The sequence below is a fragment of the Misgurnus anguillicaudatus genome, chromosome 2 (assembly GCF_027580225.2).
Source record: "Misgurnus anguillicaudatus chromosome 2, ASM2758022v2, whole genome shotgun sequence".
Taxonomy (NCBI): Eukaryota; Metazoa; Chordata; class Actinopteri; order Cypriniformes; family Cobitidae; genus Misgurnus; species Misgurnus anguillicaudatus.
In genome coordinates, this window is record NC_073338.2 from 28,899,180 (window position 1) to 28,919,175 (window position 19,996).

At 34.8% G+C, this 19,996-nt stretch overlaps 1 protein-coding gene across 1 annotated transcript in view; it reads left to right on the forward strand.

Moving 5' to 3' along the window:
• Window positions 1–10,980: 10,980 nt before the first annotated feature.
• The window catches only part of kifap3b (kinesin-associated protein 3b), a 36,958-nt gene continuing 27,942 nt past the window's right edge, over window positions 10,981–19,996 (forward strand). The window contains exons 1-10 of the mRNA XM_073876357.1: window positions 10,981–11,176; window positions 11,757–11,885; window positions 12,001–12,152; window positions 13,219–13,280; window positions 13,382–13,523; window positions 13,832–13,931; window positions 14,749–14,872; window positions 17,747–17,846; window positions 17,939–18,117; window positions 19,138–19,300. Coding sequence (XP_073732458.1) covers window positions 11,145–11,176; window positions 11,757–11,885; window positions 12,001–12,152; window positions 13,219–13,280; window positions 13,382–13,523; window positions 13,832–13,931; window positions 14,749–14,872; window positions 17,747–17,846; window positions 17,939–18,117; window positions 19,138–19,300 — 1,183 coding nt within the window. The 5' untranslated portion in view covers window positions 10,981–11,144. The remainder of the gene's footprint in view (window positions 11,177–11,756; window positions 11,886–12,000; window positions 12,153–13,218; window positions 13,281–13,381; window positions 13,524–13,831; window positions 13,932–14,748; window positions 14,873–17,746; window positions 17,847–17,938; window positions 18,118–19,137; window positions 19,301–19,996) is intronic.

Here is a 19,996-nt window from a genome sequence, read left to right on the forward strand (position 1 = left end):
TGGAGGCAGCTATAGGCTGTGTTTCATTTCTCACTTGTATTTGTGACCCTATCTGTGAAATCCAGTCTCATAGTATTATAATCTAAATATGAGATTAGGAGCAGATTAGACTTCAAAGATTTCAATCTTTGGCATGTTCTTACTCAGTCAAGGTTATATTTTTACAAAATATTCTTGGTAACATTTACTTTAAGGGGTGCCCATAAGACCACATTAACATTGACCAACCCTACGAATTCGCCGTGAGATAGGGTTGGATTGACATGACACCTTCATAATCCTGACATGACACGTGCCATGAATATGAAGGAGATTTTATGCACATTTATTACAACTGTCATTAAGGGTCATTTGTTCAATTATGTCATTTTTAATGCAAAGATGATATTGTTTGTTATGAAAAATTTACATTAACAATACATCACAACTTGTCATGACAACTTAACATTACCAAGACAATATAACGGACCACATTTAACCAATGATCCAAATTAAAATTATCACTAAAATGTCATTAAAGGAATAGTCCATTTTCTTAAAAGAAAAATCCAGATAATTTACTCACCACCACGTCATCCAAAATGTTGATGTCTTTCTTTGTTCAGTCCAGAAGAAATTTTTTTTTTTTGAGGAAAACATTGCAGGATTTTCTCATTTTAATGGACTTTAATAAAGCCCAACACTTATAACTCAACACGTTTTTTTCAACGGAGTATCAAAGGACTCCAAACGATCCCAAACGAGGCACAAGGGTCTTATCTAGTGAAACTATTGTCATTTTTGACAAGAAAAATAAAAAATATGCACTTTTAAACTACAACTTCTCATATTCCTCCAGTCCTGAAAGCGTCAGTGTGACCTCACGCAATACGTCATGACGTCAAGAGGTCACAGAAGACGAACGCGAAACTCCGCCCCAGTGTTTACAAGTGTATTGAAAAAGGACCGTTCTAACGTTGTTGTATGTGGAATGATACTAATTAATGTCTTTGTGTCAGTTTATTGTTTACAATGGTCCGCAAATGTGCGTTTTATATATTTATACCACGGGTCTGTTGAATGCTGCATTCTGATTGGCTGAGAAATGTTCTATGGGTTTTGGTTTATTTTTCTGTAAACCGCACACCTTTCTTTTCAAATGTCTTAAAAATAGGCACCAGAGCAATGTCTGTGGTAACCGTGGTATAAGCGGAATAATTGACTCCGGTCCTTTGAATTATTTGAAAATAATTACCACCTTAGTGTGCATTATTTTCTTATAATTCAATGGCCCGTCGTCAATTATTCCTTACGTAACACATGACCTTCCTACGTCACTACGCATTTACGTAAGTTCGTGCTGGACCGGACCTAGACGAAAAGTTGTGGTTTAAAAGTGCATATTCTCTATTTTTCCTGTCAAAAACCACAACCGTTTCACTAGACAAGACCCTTATGCCTCGTTTGGGATCGTTTATAGTCCTTTGAAACTCCATTGAAAAAAACTGTTACGTGTTAAGTGTTGGTGTCCATTAAAGTCCATTAAAATGAGAAAAATCCTGCAAGGTTTTCCTCAAAAAACATAATTTCTTCTGGACTGAACAAAGAAAGACATCAACATTTTGGATGACATGGTGGTGAGTAAATTATCTGGATTTTTCTTTTAAGAAAATGGACTATTCCTTTAAGTGTTAATACTCTGTCATATAGTTTTATAACAGCGTCATTAATATTTTTCTTGACCTCAACTACAGTGGTACAAATATAATTTGTCATTAAAATGTCATTAAGTGTTAATACTCTGTCAAATAGTTTTATAACAACGTTATTATTCTTCAGTTCATAATAATAATAATAATAATAATAATTAAAATAAATAGATAAAATCATATTTTATTGCATTTGGAGACCAATTCACCTAAAATTAAATGAAAACAGTACAATAATGGGTTAAGCCATGCAGCGTTGGGCCCATATCTCTGGAAAAACAGTTAATTACATTAAATTAATTAAATGTTATGTTAGTTTTTTCTTCTATGTCAGAAAATGTCAGAACCCTCTGTGTGAGGAAGAACAAGTTCTGTTAGTTTTTTATGTATTGTGCACATACATTAAGTTAAGTATAATCTTTTACGTGTCTGTTGCATTTTGTTAAGGTACATACAATTATTTGACATTAATGACATTTAAATGACAGTTTAATGTCAATGTTAACCCATGAAGCTAGGTAGATTCTGAAGTTTGATAATTATTCTGCTTCGCTTGTGGGCTACTCATTGGGAGAAGGAGATGAGAATTCTGCACAAAGTTTTCTCAACCAAGCAGTAACTGAAGCCAATTCTGATGATCTGGTTAATCAAGCTCGTGCTGTCATTTTAAGATGCTTTATGACAAGTTATGATGTATAGACCCCTTCAAGGTTTGTAAACATTAAATGAAATCGGGTGTGCGCGCAGCATGGGGTCAAACTGTTCATACCATCCAGGCATTATAATTTAATCTATCAAGGCTGAAAAATGATGACTTATCTCAAATGAAGTGAGCACTACAAACACAAGCCTCTTTGATATTTGCATTGTTCCAGTCTGCACGTTAATTGCTTGCAGTCGCAGATGTTGTATTTTTTTGTTTTTGAGATTCTGCATGAATCGCGAAAACTTAACGGAAGACCTTGTGCGATTTTCACATCCCACAACGTAAGTAGGCATTTTTGACGATACCGAATAATATGCAACTCAATCTGCTGTAATGACTTTTCTGACCCCGACATGCGCAGTGGGTACCGCCTGTGACGTGAACCGTGAAGGGGTCTATTGGTGTATGTCAAGTTGTCATAACAAAGACATTTCAAACAATGTCATCTTTGAATTTAAAAATGACATAATTGAACAAATGACACTTAATGACAATTGTTATAAATGTGTGTGCACAAAATCTCATGACACATGTCATGTCAGTCTGGAACACCCCTTCAAGTAAAGTGTTCCCATATTATTTACATTACGTAGATTGGTTTTATGTAAAAAGCAGTAAATTACAAAAAACGACTTTAGCTGGGTTTTCAAAGAGTGGGTCACATATTTTCTTAAAAATCTCATACACTTTGACTGTACAATTTAAAACTGGTCTGTGATCTATTTAAAAGAATAAATGACATACAAATATTTTTAGAGTAAGTTTTATCCATTAATTTATGAGGTCCCATTTATAATAGTATGCCTATATTGCTTTATGAAAATCCCAGTCATTTGGACATTTCACAGTAAAATTCTGACTCAGCTGCTTTATCATATCTGTCACAGTAAGGTCATTGTTAGGAAAGATGCTTTTTGCGGGAATAAACGTGTGAATAGGCTCCCTGGTCAGTGTTGTTCTTGTAAACAGGCTGGTTGCTATGGAGCAGAGCTGTCAGATGATGTGTGTTATTATCGAGCTCCAGCCCTTTGGCGTGGTGCAAGCGAGCCCGAGATCAGAGCACGGATCTGGGCCGCTTCTCCATCTCGCTCCCTGAGATCTCTTAAAAAGCCATTAATGAACATCTGGTTGAGATTACTTTAATATTGCCATCAGCAAGAGAGCAATGGAAAACACAGCAACCCACTATGTGGCTACACTCTCCCCATTTCTCCCCTCACCCTGTGCCTAAAATAGTTTATGTGCTCTTTGGAGTTACATTTATGATAATGAGAAAATAAGCAACTGGTATAGACTATTGTCCCCTAATATCGGCACTTCATAGTCAACATCAATGCACCATGGGAATCAGTCCATTCTCTGTTTTTCGAATATTCACAAATCCCTAGCTTGTTATTTAAGTGCATCATTAAATGCACAGGTGTTGTTTTTTTTGTAAAGTTTGAATAATGGTTATGTAATGTTAAAACACAGGGCATACTCATAATGTTTGTTAAAGTCCTGCATCCTGTTTTTTTACGTTTCTTTCAGCTGATTCCCACAGAAGGATGTGGTTTAAGCTGTTGAAGGCATTAAGGAAATGGGCCACAATTAATAAATGAATCATTTATCCCGCACTTTCGTAATATGTTGTGTTTCTCAGCTTCTTGCTTAAGAGGGCTGTAAATAGGTCCAAATAAAACACCACTGCAATCCTGCAGTAGTCACAGGTGTATTTGGTTGACACTGCTTTGGACTTGTCATGTTTTATGGAAATATGATGATGATGACTATAAGTTGACTCAAATGAATGACACAGTTAATAAATAATCCATTACTTAGACACTGCGGTTTTTGCACAAACTGTTTTATATTCCTTTCAGGAACCTTATGCACAGTCAAACTGAAAAATTAGAAAAAACTTGTTGCCTCAGATTCAAGTCAAGAGTAAAATCTTTAAAAAACATTAAAAAAAACAAAAATTCTAACTTTAAAAATGTAAAACTTGTTGCTTTGAATCTCAATAAACAAACAAACAAACAAACAAACAAACAAATAAATATATAAATATAATATAATATTATATATATATATATATATATATATATATATATATATATATATATATATATATATATATATATATATATATATATATATATATATATATATATATATATATATAAAAATTATGATGCACTTACAGTATATGCTCACATGATTACTGCACTGGGAGAAAATGATATCAAATCAACAGATATTTTATGTTAATTTAACTTAAAAAATTAAGTTAACATTTTCAACTTGTTTTTATAAGTTATTTCAACTTATCACAAGTCAAAACTTAAAATAGTACGTTGAATTGACTTGTATATAAAATTTGTCTTAAATGGTTTTTGCACAAACTGTTTTATATTCCTTTCAGGAACCTTATGCACAGTCAAACTGAAAAATTAGAAAAAACTTGTTGCCTCAGATTCAAGTCAAGAGTAAAATCTTTAAAAAACATTAAAAAAAAAAAATTCTAACTTTAAAAATGTAAAACTTGTTGCTTTGAATCTCAATAAACAAACAAACAAACAAACAAACAAACAAACATATATATATATATATATATATATATATATATATATATATATATATATATATATAAATTATGATGCACTTACAGTATATGCTCACATGATTACTGCACTGGGAGAAAATGATATCAAATCAACATATATTTTATGTTACTTTAACTTAAAAAATTAAGTTAACATTTTCAACTTGTTTTTATAAGTTATTTCAACTTATCACAAGTCAAAACTTAAAAAAGTACGTTGAATTGACTTGTATATACAATTTGTCTTAAATCATGCTGCATTGTTTACGGTGTGGCTGTCAAGGTCAATCACAGTTTTGTATGGTTTATAAAAATAAACAAGAAAACATTTCCTTACGGCTAAGCTACACATTTCAGTGTTTCAATCTAATCACATTCAGTAAAAGATAAAGCTGACCACAATGCTTAATGTGGGATGTGAGAGCGTGTTGCATGTGTGCAGGGGAGACTTGCGTGAAGCCCACATGCCATGTGTCTAATAAGTGTAGCAGCAACAGCAGTTAAGAAGATTGAGTGATATATGTTCCATATGGAGTTGAACTCTCTGAGCCTGTCAAGTGTGAACCAGCGCAATGCTAACAGGCCACTTTAGGGGTGTCATAACGCTCACTCTAAACACACTCCTTATTAGCTCATACATCTATCACAGCTGGATCACCTAACAAGATCAGAACATCATTTTGGGTTCAAATGAAAAGAACCTGGAACCTTTTATTGTCCTAGCTGTTCCAACTTCCTGTTAAATTTGTGGATTGGGTCAATTTTTAAATGTAACATTTTCTATGACTTTTATGAAGCATGATATAGTTTTTTTGCCACAAAGATCTGGCTGTCTAGACCAAAGATGGGCACAGACGTATCATTCGGTACTTAGACGAGGTTCCTCTGCTGGTTTGTGGTGAGGTTTTCATGGAGTGTCAGTTGTTGTCTGGTTAAGGCCATAACTGTCTTACTGTGCTAACCGTGAGAAGCTAAGACAGCTTATATGTTTCTGTTTGATGCAAGAGTGATTAATGTAAATGAAGAGTTTCGAGATAAATCCGTTTTTTTTAATTGTTCGTTCAGAAATCTAGTTTTTTGGTTGTGCATTCCAATTAATATCAATGCAACTGCAGTTGGTTTGTATTGATTTAAACCTTCATAACTTAAAAAAATACAGCTAAGTAGCACCATAAAACAAAATAATAACATGATAACATAATAATAAACATGTTTTGACAAAATGTTAAAAAATGGATTTATCTCGTTTTGCAACGAAACTCTTCAAATACATATCAAAGTTTTCGGATTTTTAGAAGAAAATGTCATAGTTTTGTGTTATAATGATTTAATGCAATTCAGATAAAATGTTGACAATATTCAGACAATAAAACAGACGTGACCCTTTTTGTGATTTACTTTTTTTTGTACATAAAATCATAATGTAATGAACATTCTGTGAAAATATAACCTTGATATTTTTATATAATTGGGTCATTCTACGGAAATGTCAATTTTTCTGTCCTTAGCCTTTACAGAAATATTACACTTTAAAAACACTTTAAGGTTACAATTTTTTTAAATTTTAAAATGACACAATATGTTATTTGAACAATTACACCTTCTTGAGCCATCAATGTAGCAATATTTGATTTTTATTAATTAATTAAAATTCCAAGCACCACAGAAGTGCTCAACCCCCTTAGTCATGTACTGAGCGAAAATGCTCAAAAACAATGTTTTATTCCATTTAAAATACAATAATGTGTCCATAGCTATCAAATATATGATGCAAATTACATTAAAAAACAAAATGCTAAATAAATATTATAAAATATATAATGAAAGTAGTGGTCCCCTGGAGTTGTGTCACTGGTGTTACCGTTTAACAAAAAAGCTTTTATTTTTTTTATTAAAATCACACTGAAGACATCACTTAACTTCCTTCATTCAATTTCCTGGAGATCTATGAAGAGAAGCCCATGGTAAGTCACCGTGTCTTTTCAGTTATCAGAAATCTTCTCATTTATCACATAATTTCATATGATGCTTTTAGTTTAAGTCACTGGTATGACCTCATTAACTGTTTGGGAATTGCGAGAAACTAGAATACAAATGGATTAAACTACTTAATTTAGTGAGTATACAATGATTGACAACATGTTGTCTGATACTTTGTAGCAGCAATTTTGTAAAATGCAGTTTTCATGAAAAATGTCACTGGTGTTACTGTCACTGGTGTTACCTTCCTTATGTGTCACTGGTGTTACTGTGTTTTTTTTATCTTTTACATTAAATAAAATCTTTCACATGTGACATGATGATAATTTTTAATTCATTGAATTCTGCTACATTTAAGAATTAAGCTTTACAGCTGAAAAAAGAAAATATTTCAAAAACACCTTTAATATTGCTAAAGAAGTAAGGTAACAAAAATATGGTTTATGCAGTCTTTAAGTACATGCACACAAAAAATAAAAAATCATTAAGCTGTCATTTATGTATACTCATAAAGATAAAGAGTAATAATGTGGTCTAAGTTTAAGTGTTAGAAAAAGAAATCAATTTTAAGACATCTTGCCATACCAAAAGTAGGCATTTCTGTAGAATGATCCAATTAAGACCATGTTTAAGACTGAAACTAAAGTAAAATCAATGACTGAAATAAAACTCATGATCAGATTATGAACCTTGATTTCACTGGCTGGGTCACAAATGATTCTTTCTATCACAAATAATAAAAGAAAATGATTATCTTGTTCTAAGTTTTCTAAATCATGCTGCATTACTTTCTCAAAAGAAGTTCCTTCATAGCCATGTAAAAGTTTTCATATTTTCCACTCTCCGTGTCCAGGACATTTACAGTTGGCGTCAGAATATCAGTTGGTCTGAGAGGAGGCACTTTGAAGTGTTTGTGGTATCACAACATCTGCGGGCAAGATGTGCGCCCTGCGGAGAGGGGGTGTCGAATACTGCCTGTCTTCTCCCACGTCATGTGACAATGAACAACATTCCTTAACTCTTTCCGAAGCAGGCGCTTCCCATCTTCATTCCATATCACTGCCGACATAAATCCTATGATCGGAGGCAATGTTTATTCAGCATCTCCTGAACGATGATTTGGATGTGATGCTTTTATGTCTCAATGCTGAGCAGACTTTTAGTTAATTGTTTTCAGAAGGTGCTGGAACAGGTTATGGTGAAATGGTTCCTAGTATGGCTTTAAATTTCAACAGTGATTATTTTTAAGAAAGCAAACAGATATTCTAGTATGATGCTACAATCGGTTGGTGATGTAGTGCATGGGCTTCTGTGTTTGATCCCAGTTTGTTCAGTCGGCTTATGCATATTAATGGTGTCAGGTTTGGCATGAGGCGCACCTATGGGTCAAAAAAAGGCATGTGAGAGGTACAGAGGACCAGACGAGGCCTGAGTTTAATGACTTCTGAAGTTACTGACTGCTGAGCTGTAATGACCCTGAAGGTCACACAGTAGAAGAAAAATGTTCATGGCAGAATTTTAACAAGTTTAACCTTTGTAACCGTTATAATTAAGTTGCTCTATTTGAAAACATTTTCCATTTAGTATTAACATTGATGTTTATTCGTCCAGCTAAATGGTGTAATCGCTAAATATAGCAAAATATTTTATGGTCAACAGTAAAGTAACACTATTATGAAGAATTGAAACAAACAAGCTGGCTTGTAAAAAATTAAGGCTTACTGGCACCACACGCATCCCGCAGTCAGACACATGAAAGTACCTTCAGCTCAATTACAACAAAACCACAGGACAGCGCTTAATCAACAGTTCAGTCTGCAATAACCAGAACAGCCACACCACAGTCATTTTCACATTTCACTGATAACAAATGGGCTGCCAAAAATATGCCAAATGTGCCGCCTTTTCCAGCTCTTCTGCGTTTTTCAGACATACTGTACAGCACTTGAGCCATTTGTAACCGTTATTAAAGTCATATTTCAAAGCTTTGCTTGTAAATCACCACAAAATGTTTCAAATTAGTTGGATTACTGTTTAACGTCTGGGTAACTGATGGGGTGCAAGACATCTCTAATGTGTTAGATGCAGATTTGCAGGGTGGGACGGAAAAACAATCATCATGTTCGGTGGTGGAGTAAATGACTGACGTTAGTGATGTTTTTAGCATGACGATGTCTTGAATCCTCCATACACAAGCAGCAATGGAAATCGGTGAAAGTTCAGCATTGAAAATGATGGATCTGACAAATGATTTCCAATGGTTTTACTCAAATTTGACTTCAAATAAACCTGAAAATATCCTTCTTAAAACAAAATGGCCAGCTTTCAAGTGCTGACCAGTACACAGATCCAACCGGATGATTCATTATAAGAAATGAAAACATTTAATTATGGGAGTAAACTGGTTTCGGGTAATGCTATGACTCACACGTGTGAAACATCTTGGATCATTATAGTGTAGTTTAACTGGTAAAGAGCACTAGACTGAATCTATGTGAACTCATGCAGAGAGTATTCATAAGTATCACCGCTATGCTGTATATAGGCCACCCAATGGTGTTGATATTGATTACACTTGAATGCACAACTTATATCTGTGAATGTCTCAATTCAAACACTCTGGATACTGCCAGCCTCTTAAAATGTAACGTAATCTGCTGGTTTTCAATCTTGAAAAGAAAGCTGATCATCAACAAGAAACCATGGGCCTATAGTTTATATTATAAAATTGTTCTTAGAATGTTATTTTCTTTGGCGCATACACATAAACATTGTACATGCCAGCCTCTTGGATCTTTTTCATTTAGTTTAGTTTTTATTTTAACTTGGCTGTCATCAGAATTACTCACAGCATTTTAAAACAATGTGCACTTTCCGGTGTCTCGCAGCGGACAAACAGAAATGGAAACCATGGCTAGTTTTCTTTTCAAAGTTGTCACAATGATACTCTTAAAATTGTGTGGCTGAAAAACAATATTTAAACAAATAAATAACAGAACAAGTTAAACCAGACTATTCTGGGTTTTTTCTCCTTTAGCGAATCTTCTACCAGACTTGCTGGTTGGACAGCTGGTCTACAAACCTGTCCAGCTGACAAGTTCTTAAAGACCCTCTAATCCTATTATACTATAGCAGCCTGACCAAAATCAGGACCAACAAATTTAGCATTTATTTCTGAGGTATAATAGATTTTGTAAGTTGAAACAGAGAATGTCTGGAATGGATTCTGCATGACAAATACAACCAAAGCTTATATTCATTGATCTGATAAAGGCTCAAAATAGGGCAGTCATGATTCCCAACATTTTAAATCCAAATGCTTGTGTGTCTGTGTTTGTCAGATCTGTGTGAAGTAGCCAACAGAGAGCTCCCAGATACCTCATTCCAGCAATGAAAAGTAAAAAATTGATCTGTTAAAATAAGAATCGCCTTCGGATATACAATTTCTAAAACTTCAGTTTGTTTTCTTTTTATTAAGTAGTTCACACAAGTAATGCAAAATCCTATTATATTTAATATAATATGATGAGAGAGGTGATATATATATATATATATTACCGTTCAAAAGTTCAGGGTCACTTAATTTAAATGTTTCTCATTAACCTTAAAATATTTTAATCTGAATGTCTATTTAATGTTTCAAAATAGAATGTGGACAAAAAAATAAATGTTATTTTACTTCACTATAAAACTAAAACAGTTTTTAAATGCATACTTGGAATGAATAATAAAGAAAATCAGCCAATAAGAGCTCGGAAAAGATGGGAACCTCAAAATCATTTTTACAAATTACTGATAGGCTACTGTACTAATTCTGGTGGCTATTTTGAAGATAACATAACTATAAAAACATATATTTTAAATTATTTTGAATTTCCTTTAGTACATGTTTTCATAAAAGTAGTTGAAAAACATTATTAGTGACTATGCACTTTCTGAAGGCTTATTAAAAGAGTGACTGTTGTTCATTCCCGTACATTTACACAGTGTCCTCCTGTCCGATAGATGGCGACGGCGCTCACTGTAATCTTCAGCGAGACCAAAGCTCTTTCACCGGATCATCACATCAGATGAGGTGCAGCAGAGGATCAGAGGACTCCAGATAAAGATGCTTTGATTTCACCAGTCTTATGTTGGTACAGTGTCTCATGTGAACAGTGTGAAAGAGCAATTTATACGGAGAAAAATGCAGTCGGACGATCCGCAGTCTGTGAAACGGTAACGGTTACATTTAGGTTAACTTAGCCATAGGATGCTGTCACATCCAGCATCACAATGACAGTTTAACTCTGTTTTCGTAATGTCACTTTTAAAGAAGAGACACTGCTTATATCATGTTGAAATCCTTGTGTACACCGTACATGGTTCGGTCTTCGGTCACGTTAATGTATTTGTATGGTCATGTATTGTTAATCTGGGTCAAATGATCCGCTGTAATCGCAGTTGGGCGTGGCTTACTGTAAGCATCCTTGTTATGCCCTGTTATGTCAAAACCAAGTGCGCTTACTACATTAGGAAAAGTTGACTATAGTTTTATAATGATACACTTACTATAGTTTTACCATACGAATTATTAACGCTGAACTGGTTACTGTAGTAAGACCTTAGTTATAGACCTTAAATACCATATTAAACAATGGTTACTATAGTAAAACCAGTGATGCTCTAAAACAGATTATTTCTGTTTTCCTGTTATGTTATGCTATCTAACTGCTAAACAGAGAGGCGGCAATATTACAATATATCTTTTGAAATTAAAGTGCCATATAAAGTGATGCTATGTTCTGTTTTTTAACAGAGTAAAGAAATGTGAGATAGATGTGCATCCAACAGAGAAAGCACTGGTTATACACTATGAACTCGAAGCGTCCATTTTAGGAGAGACAGGTGACGCCATGCACAAGGGCATGAAACAATGTCAAAAAATGTAAGCAAGAATATTATTATTGTCATATGGCAAATTGTCATATGTAAGGCATTTTAATGAAAATTAATCCAAATTTAATTTTTTTAATATTTGTCTTGTTTGTTGTGTTATTTAGCATCAGACTGAGGAGTTTGAATGCGGGGACTGATGTTCCCTCTTTTGCCAGGAAGGTGGTGGACGAGTGCAGGCTCATTCATGCATCAAAGCTGCCAGAGGTGGAACATCTGCTGCTTTATCTGCAGAACCGAAAGAAGCCGAGCAGCAAATGTAAATAACATTGTAATACACGTTTTCTAATAGTCAATAGTATAGACGGTTTCAGCATAACAACATAAACAAGCGGCTTTCGTGGAAAGCATGTAACTTCCGGTAAACTCTGCTAAGAATAAATAACAACAAAGTCCTTTTAAAGTAGTTTATTTATATAACAAGCCAAATAAACAACATGTAGATTACCTGGGAAACCAAAACATTTATTATTTTTGATGAGGTATTTGTTTAAGAGTTCAGTTTAGCAAAAAGTAAAGTTAAAAAAAAGAAAGTTCTGACCAGACGTGTCATGCGTAACGCACGTGCGTCCGATAAAACCGTTTATAGAGCTATTTTTAAAGGAAGATTTCTGTGAAAATTTCCTCAAAGTTGAATTGCCCTCATTCCATCTCAGCTAAACGCAAACAAAGATTTTTATATAAAAATGTCATCACTTTATTGCCTGAAAGGAGACTCAATGGGGTGGTGTCCCGGACAGGGATTAGACTAGTCCTAGACTAAAATAAACTGTCCAAACTGAAAACAACTTGCACTGAAATATCTTAATGTCATCAGTGCCCTTTGTTTTGCCTTAAAATGCACACAAGTAATGTTTTTAGTAAGGCATGTTTGTTAAAACTACTTATATTTCCTAATTAAACTAAGGTCTAGTCCTGGCTTAAACTAATCCCTCTCCGGGTAACCCCCCCCATATGCTCAACCTCAAAAAATTACATCCACCGATCATTAGAGTAATCCAATTAATATTCAGTAGGCTAAAAATGTCTTCTGACGCTAAACAAGTATGTGTGAGAGGGAATATTAGAGAAAAGCTAATATTTTGAAAGTATTTAGCAATATTGAAATAAAAATAATCAATAAGGGGAGCGTGTTTTTATATAAAATCTTTGTTTATTATCAGCTGAAGAAAGTAAGTCAACACTTCAGCTTCGTGTAAACAATTTCTTCAATATTCCAGAAGAGGAAGTCTTAACCTATTTTTTATATTTTTGTGTTAATCTAGGTTTTTACATTCTTTTCTCATACTGATGACATTTGTTTGCTTCTTGTTGACTTTTCTTAGTGGAGAAGAAAGAGAAGAAACCAGTTAAACCCAGAGAACTGATGCCATTTGAAGGAATGGATGTATGCAATTGATTGTTTTCCGTCCAGACTTATTTTTGAAATTATATTCAACATGTTTTAACTAATGTTAGTGTTTTTCCATGATCTCATGTGTTTATCAGATTGATGAAGAGGCCAACATTAATAAAATTGATGAATACATGGAGCTTTTGTATGAAGGCATCCCAGAGAAGATCAGAGGTTCCACTCTGATTCTCCAGCTGGCCCGTAACCCTGACAACCTGGAGGAGCTTCTGCATAATGGTACAAGAGCAGCTTCGACATTGAGGTCTTATTGTTTATGTTTGTTCCCAATTCATCTCGGCGCATAAATATTTCAGTTACACCATCAACGTTGTTGTTTTCTGTTTTAACAAACTTCATAAACATCATAAACAATAAACAGAAATCATTGCGGTGAAGTGCTACAGTCAAGCATCTTTGACCTCGCTTGTTATAGTTTGATTTTCATAAGTTGGCGGTCTGAGAGTGGGTATTGGTTTAATCTTTGTGAATGATTTTTGTCAGGTTGTTTGTTTGTGAGTTGTGTTATGTGCTTGATGTTTTTCCAGAGACTGCGCTTGGAGCTTTGGCCCGAGTGCTGAGAGAAGACTGGAAACAGAGTGTGGAATTAGCTACTACTATAGTCTACGTCTTTTTCTGCTTTTCAAGGTACATCATTCCTCCGGGGTTTTCCTTGCATTGATGTTTGCTTGTTGAGCTGTAACGTTCTGTTAGACTGTCTCTCAGCATGGTTAACTCTCTCTGGGAAGTCTCTGAATCCATCCTATTCAAAGCATATATCTGCTACAGCCATCAAAACACGGCTTGTGTAACAAATAATTACTGTCAAATTTGAAATTGCCTGCTGTGAGCAATTTTTTTGCTATTACGCTAGGTCTCTGTTTTTATTGTGTATATGTATATGCAGCTTGTTTGGTTAGCTTTTAGTCTATGTTCACATGCAGACAGATGTTTTTAGCATTAAAATATAATTTTAAAGTATGTATGAGATTTGGGTATGCACCTACACTGCATCACAGTGTGACAGCTTGAAGTATTGCAACACTTATATAGTCATAACAAAGTCATGAGACCTTCTAAAAAAATGGCCACAGATCAGGTTACTACTTTCACTTCAGAATAGCTGTCAGGAATCATTCGATATATGAAAGTGTTTATTCTTATCAGAGAGTTTACCTTGGTTCACATGGCAAATGAGTACAATACTTGCTAAAAGCCTGAAGGACTTTGACAGATGAAAGATGTATTTGAAATATATGATGAGTTGTTTGGTCTGATCTTTCAAATCTGTTTATGTATTAGTCATAAGTAGAGCCTGAAATCAATCAATTTTCTCTGCATACCAGTCACTGTCTAGTTTTCGGGGTTGTTGTATGCATTAGTGTTTTGGCCACTTGAGCGAGGAAAGGTCGCGGTAGGACAAAACCTCACAGTTCATAATTTCCTTTCTGTGTTTTTCTTCCAGTTTCTCTCAGTTCCATGGCCTTATTACACACTATAAGATTGGCCTTCTCTGCTTGAACATCATCGAGCACGAACTGAGGAAATATGACATGTGGCAGGATGAGTTGGAGAAGAAGGACAAAGCTTATATCCTTTCTATCAATAACTCAAACTGCTGATAATCAAAAAATCAAAAAGAGATCTGTTCAGACAGATTTCTCTTGAATTATAGAAGATTATTCAGAAATAATAATTCACTGTTACAATAGACTCACCTTTATGCTATAGTGAAGATGGCTTGTTGCAGTGTGAAGGCACTCAGTGTATGAGAGAGAGAGAGAGAGAGAGAGAGAGAGAGAGAGGCATTAGCCGTATCTGCCTTAGTCTCCTGTAGGGGTGGGTTGATACCACTTTTTCCATACCGATCCGATTTCAAAACTGAAAAACTGTTACAACATGAAAGACTTCAGTGCGGAGTGGCACAATAGCGCTTATGGCGCGTTTAATTCACTGCTACTTCAGTGCTTTAACTTTGCAAGCACCACACCACTCAGTTTTGGTGACCATAAATATCTTCATATATGCATTTGTTTTTCACATAAAGTTGTCAAATAAATCAGGTAGACTTTTAATATAGTGTATAAAAACGTTTATGGTGCTTTAATAATAGTCAGACTTTTCTATAGCATGACAGTAACAACCACGAGTAACGGATTTGGATCGGCCCCATTAGAATGATACTCGATCCAGCAAAAAAAGGTCCCAAGTATTGGATCGGCCCATCCCTACTCTCAACACAGAATGATTTAATATTCATAATTCACTAGCTTATCTTAAAATGTCATCAGTATATGTATGTTGACATTCATCAGGTAGATAAAATTTCATGTAATGAGAAAAATTGTATGGTCATATTAAAGGAATGGTCAATTTTCTTAAAAGAAAAATCCAGATAATTTACTCACCACAATGTCATCCAAAATGTTTATGTCTTTCTTTTTTTTCAGTCAAGAAGAAATTATGTTTTTTGAGGAAAGCATTGCGGGATTTTTCTCATTTTGGTGGACTTTAGTGGACACCAACACTTGACACTTGACTCAACGCGTAACAGGACTATAAATGATCCCAAACGAGGCATAAGGGTCTTATCTAGTAAAACGATTGTCATTTTTGACAAGAAAAGTGAGGGGTATGCACTTTTGAACCGCAACTTTTGGTCCAGCGCGACCTAGCGTAAATGCGTGGTGACGTAGGGAGGTCACGTGTTACATATATAAAACGCACATTTGCGGACCATTGTAAACAATAAACTGACACAAAGATATTAATTAGTATCATTCCACATACAACAACATCGGAACGGTCCTCTTTCAAGACACTTGTAAGCACTGGGGAGGAGTTTCGCGTTCGTCCTCTGTGACCTCTTGACATCATGACGTATTTTGTGAGGTCACGCTGACGCTTTCAGGACCGGAGGAATATGAGAAGTTGTAGTTTAAAAGTGCATATTTTTTATTTTTCTTGTCAAAAATGACAATCGTTTCGCTAGATAAGCCCCTTATGCCTCGTTTGGGATCGTTTAGAGTCCTTTGATACTCCGTTAAAAAAAACTGTTACGTGTTGCGTTAAGTGTTAAGTGTTGGTGTCCAAAAATCCTGCAATGTTTTCCTTAAAAAACATAATTTCTTCTCGACTGAACAAAGAAAGACATCAACTTTTTGGATGACATGGTGGTGAGTGGATTGTCTGGATTTTTCTTTTAAGAAAATGGACTATTCCTTTATGTACTCTAACATTGTCAAATGAGAAAAGAATAATCAAGCAATTTGTGGTGTGTTGGCAAGATGGTCAAAAATATTTTACTCACTGATCAGTTAAGTATGTGAGTAAGGAAAATGTGTCTGATAGGGCTTCAGATAGTGTCATTTGGGATGTTTTTGTGCTATGGTGAAGCTTTTACAGTTGTACACAAAATCGTACTAAAAAGGTAATTTCAAAATACTTTCCATGTTACCAAAGTGGTGTCTAAACTTGGTGGTTTTTTCAAATGGACATACTGTTGTTTTCACAGCAGTAGTACAATTGCCATAATAAATGGATGATAATGGACCAGAATAGGGAAGCACTGGTTTAGATGAGTCCAGAAGTAGACCTTAGTTATATTAGAACATTTAAGTAGTTTTACCAACATACCTTACAAAAAACATTACTGGTGTACATCTTGGAACAAAACAATGGCACTGATATATTTAAAGTCAGTAAAAGCTGATTTCAGTTAGGACAATTTAAAACAAGCATATTAGTCTTCAACTAGACTTAAGCCTTGTCCGGGAAACTGCCCAAAAATCTCTTTTTTCCTCTCCTAATAAGGGCAATAATTCAATTTTGCATTTACATTTTATTATATATTTCAGCTGAAAGGCAGAACAGATACTGAATTCAGCTTTTAATAAGCTGTTAGATATGCTTTTTATAGATGTAAAAATTTTTTAGGAAAAAGGTATGTTTTGCTTAGGCAGTGGTTTTGTTTTTGAAACTCATTTGATAGATCAAGTTAAGGGTTTGAACACATACTGATAAAATGTAATGTAATGTAACCTTGTAATGTACTGTATATTTATCTTTGGGTAAAACCATCTGCCAAATACATTTAATGTAAAAAAATTAAGTTTGCAACTCAAATTACATAGCAGCACAGTTTTAGAAAATCAATCAACATTTATCCACAAATCTGAAACAAGCATTAAGCTATGCTGTAGTATAAGGTACATTTAGTAATAAACATTATGGGGCAGTTCCCTGTACAGGGTTTAAATTAATCCAGGACTAGCTCTTAGTTATATTAGGACATTTAAGAAGTTTTAACAAACAAACCTGAAAAAACACTGGTGTGCATCTTCAAGGCGTTTTTAAATTAAGGTAGCTCAAAAATGCATTTTAGACTGGGACTAGGATAAGCCCTGCCCGGGAAACCGCCCCTATAACTGTCTTCTCACAATGCTTTTTCTTTAACGTATTCATGTGATGAAGCCCCCGACAACCAGAGCTTGCGAAAGGAGCATGAGAAAACCCTTAAGAAATACCAAAGTCTTCTGCTCAAACAGGAGCAGCTGCTACAAGGTACAGGAAGTGACACATGTTTTTGCCACAGTTTAGTATGCCTTATTTATGAGGAAATATTTAGTTTTTCCTTTCATTCCCCACTGTTCTAGTTGCTTTCTACCTGCTGTTGAACCTGTCTGAAGACACCAGAACAGAGCTCAAGATGAGGAACAAGAACATTGTGCACCTGCTGGTGAAGACTCTGGAGAGAGATGACGAGGAACTGTTGGTGCTGGTGGTCTCCTTCCTCAAAAAGCTAAGCATCTTTTTGGAGAACAAGAATGACATGGTGAGCAGGCTTTATAGTGTCCAACGTAGTCAATGCTTTACCAACAAAACATTTTCATTTTCAGACTTTGAAGGTTTTTTTGTATTACTAGTTTTTTTTCTAGCAATAAATATTTAAAAGAAAATTCAATTACCAACATTTATACTTAAAAAAAAAAAAAAAAACACAAAACTAAATTAAAATAGGTAAAAAATGTACTATATACAATAGTGGTACAGAAACACAAATACATAAAATAATACAAATACATTACTAAACATTTGGTCTCCAACTTAGTGATGGTTATGGGTAACAATGTTTACCATAACATAATTTGTTTAATTTTTTGTTTAATATGTACAGTACTGTGCAAAAGTCTTAGGCCACCATGCTACTATTAGATTTGTTGTTTTTTCAATGTTATAGTGATTAAACTGGGGCCCCCCAGGGGTCCACGGCCCCCAGTTTGAGAACCACTGGTGTATTGCATCTCCACTTTCAGCATTTTATCAAATGATTTCCTCCTGCCGTGCCAGTTGTCCTAGTGAGATCCTGCTATTTACAGTTTGTCAGTGCAACCCTATTGCATGTCAATGTCATATAGCAACACTTCAAGTTCATAGATGTTTGGGAAACCTTATAGAATCTTTAAAAGTATAGATGTTTACAGGCCTGTTAACATCTATTGCTGTACAAAACGTTGTCCCAATTGTCCTTAAACTGCACCATTGTCAGTCCACCTGGAATCAATCTGCCCTGGCTACGAATGTGCATTTATCAAGGCTCCAAATTAGGAGCAGTTGTTTTTATTTCTGTATCCCCTTACCAAATCCATGTTGTAGATAAAAGAAATTGGGTTTTGGCTTTGAAAGTCTTTCAACATGTTCATACATAAAAACACATGTTGGACCAAAGAAGTCTGGCCATCTGGGAAAGGACGAAGACTATTTTTTTAAGAAGATCTTTTTTTAAAGGTGTTTTAAATGTTTAGGTGTTTATTCCAACATGTAACACTCAATATTAAATGTGTATTTTTAATAGGCCGAGATGGATACAGTGGAGAAACTGGCTCGTCTGGTTCCATGCGAACATGAAGATCTGCTAAACGTCACTCTGCGGCTCCTCCATAATCTTTCCTTCGATACAGGACTGCGCACCAAAATGGTGCAAGTGGGTCTTCTTCCTAAACTCACAGCTCTGCTGGGTAACTCTCTTTTTTTCCTAGTGGTGCTTTAGAGATCCAACCGTCATTCTTCTGTAATTGAATTATGCTGTAATTTAGAGAATCTTCTAAACCAAGCCAAGATTTGTTATATTCTTATAGCAGTAGATTAAGAATAAATGCGATCGTATAATTTTCCAGTTTTCCATTTAAAATCTGGTCCAACAAAAATTTAAAGAAACCGAATACTGTACAAGTGAACTTTACAAATGTAATTTACTTGTTGAAGTCATCTTTATTCTGTATGTGTTTATGCCCATCATCTTCGAACTAGAGACACAGTTTAAGTTGGAAAATGGATCCAGATGACATTGATCTAAATCAGGATGTAGAATATACAGTAACATTGAGACTAAAAACCTGCTTTGGCAGACATCGGTGCAGGTGCTTTTGATGGAAGCTCGACTCAAATTATGATATCTGAGTGTTCACTTTACTGAATCAAGTGAAGCCAAACACATTTACCTTGAGTTCACCTACACAAGTCATACGAGAAATCTTCTTTGTGTCTGGTTTTATTTTGAGCTGTTCAGAACAATCTGTCATTTCTCCTTGTACGTCTGTGTCAGCCAAAGACCACAGTATTTCTGCTAATTTGAATACAGTGTGTCTCTTTTCCTAACAGTTATAACACCGTTGCACTAAAATGAAGAAAATGCTGCTTTTTCTATGATTAAG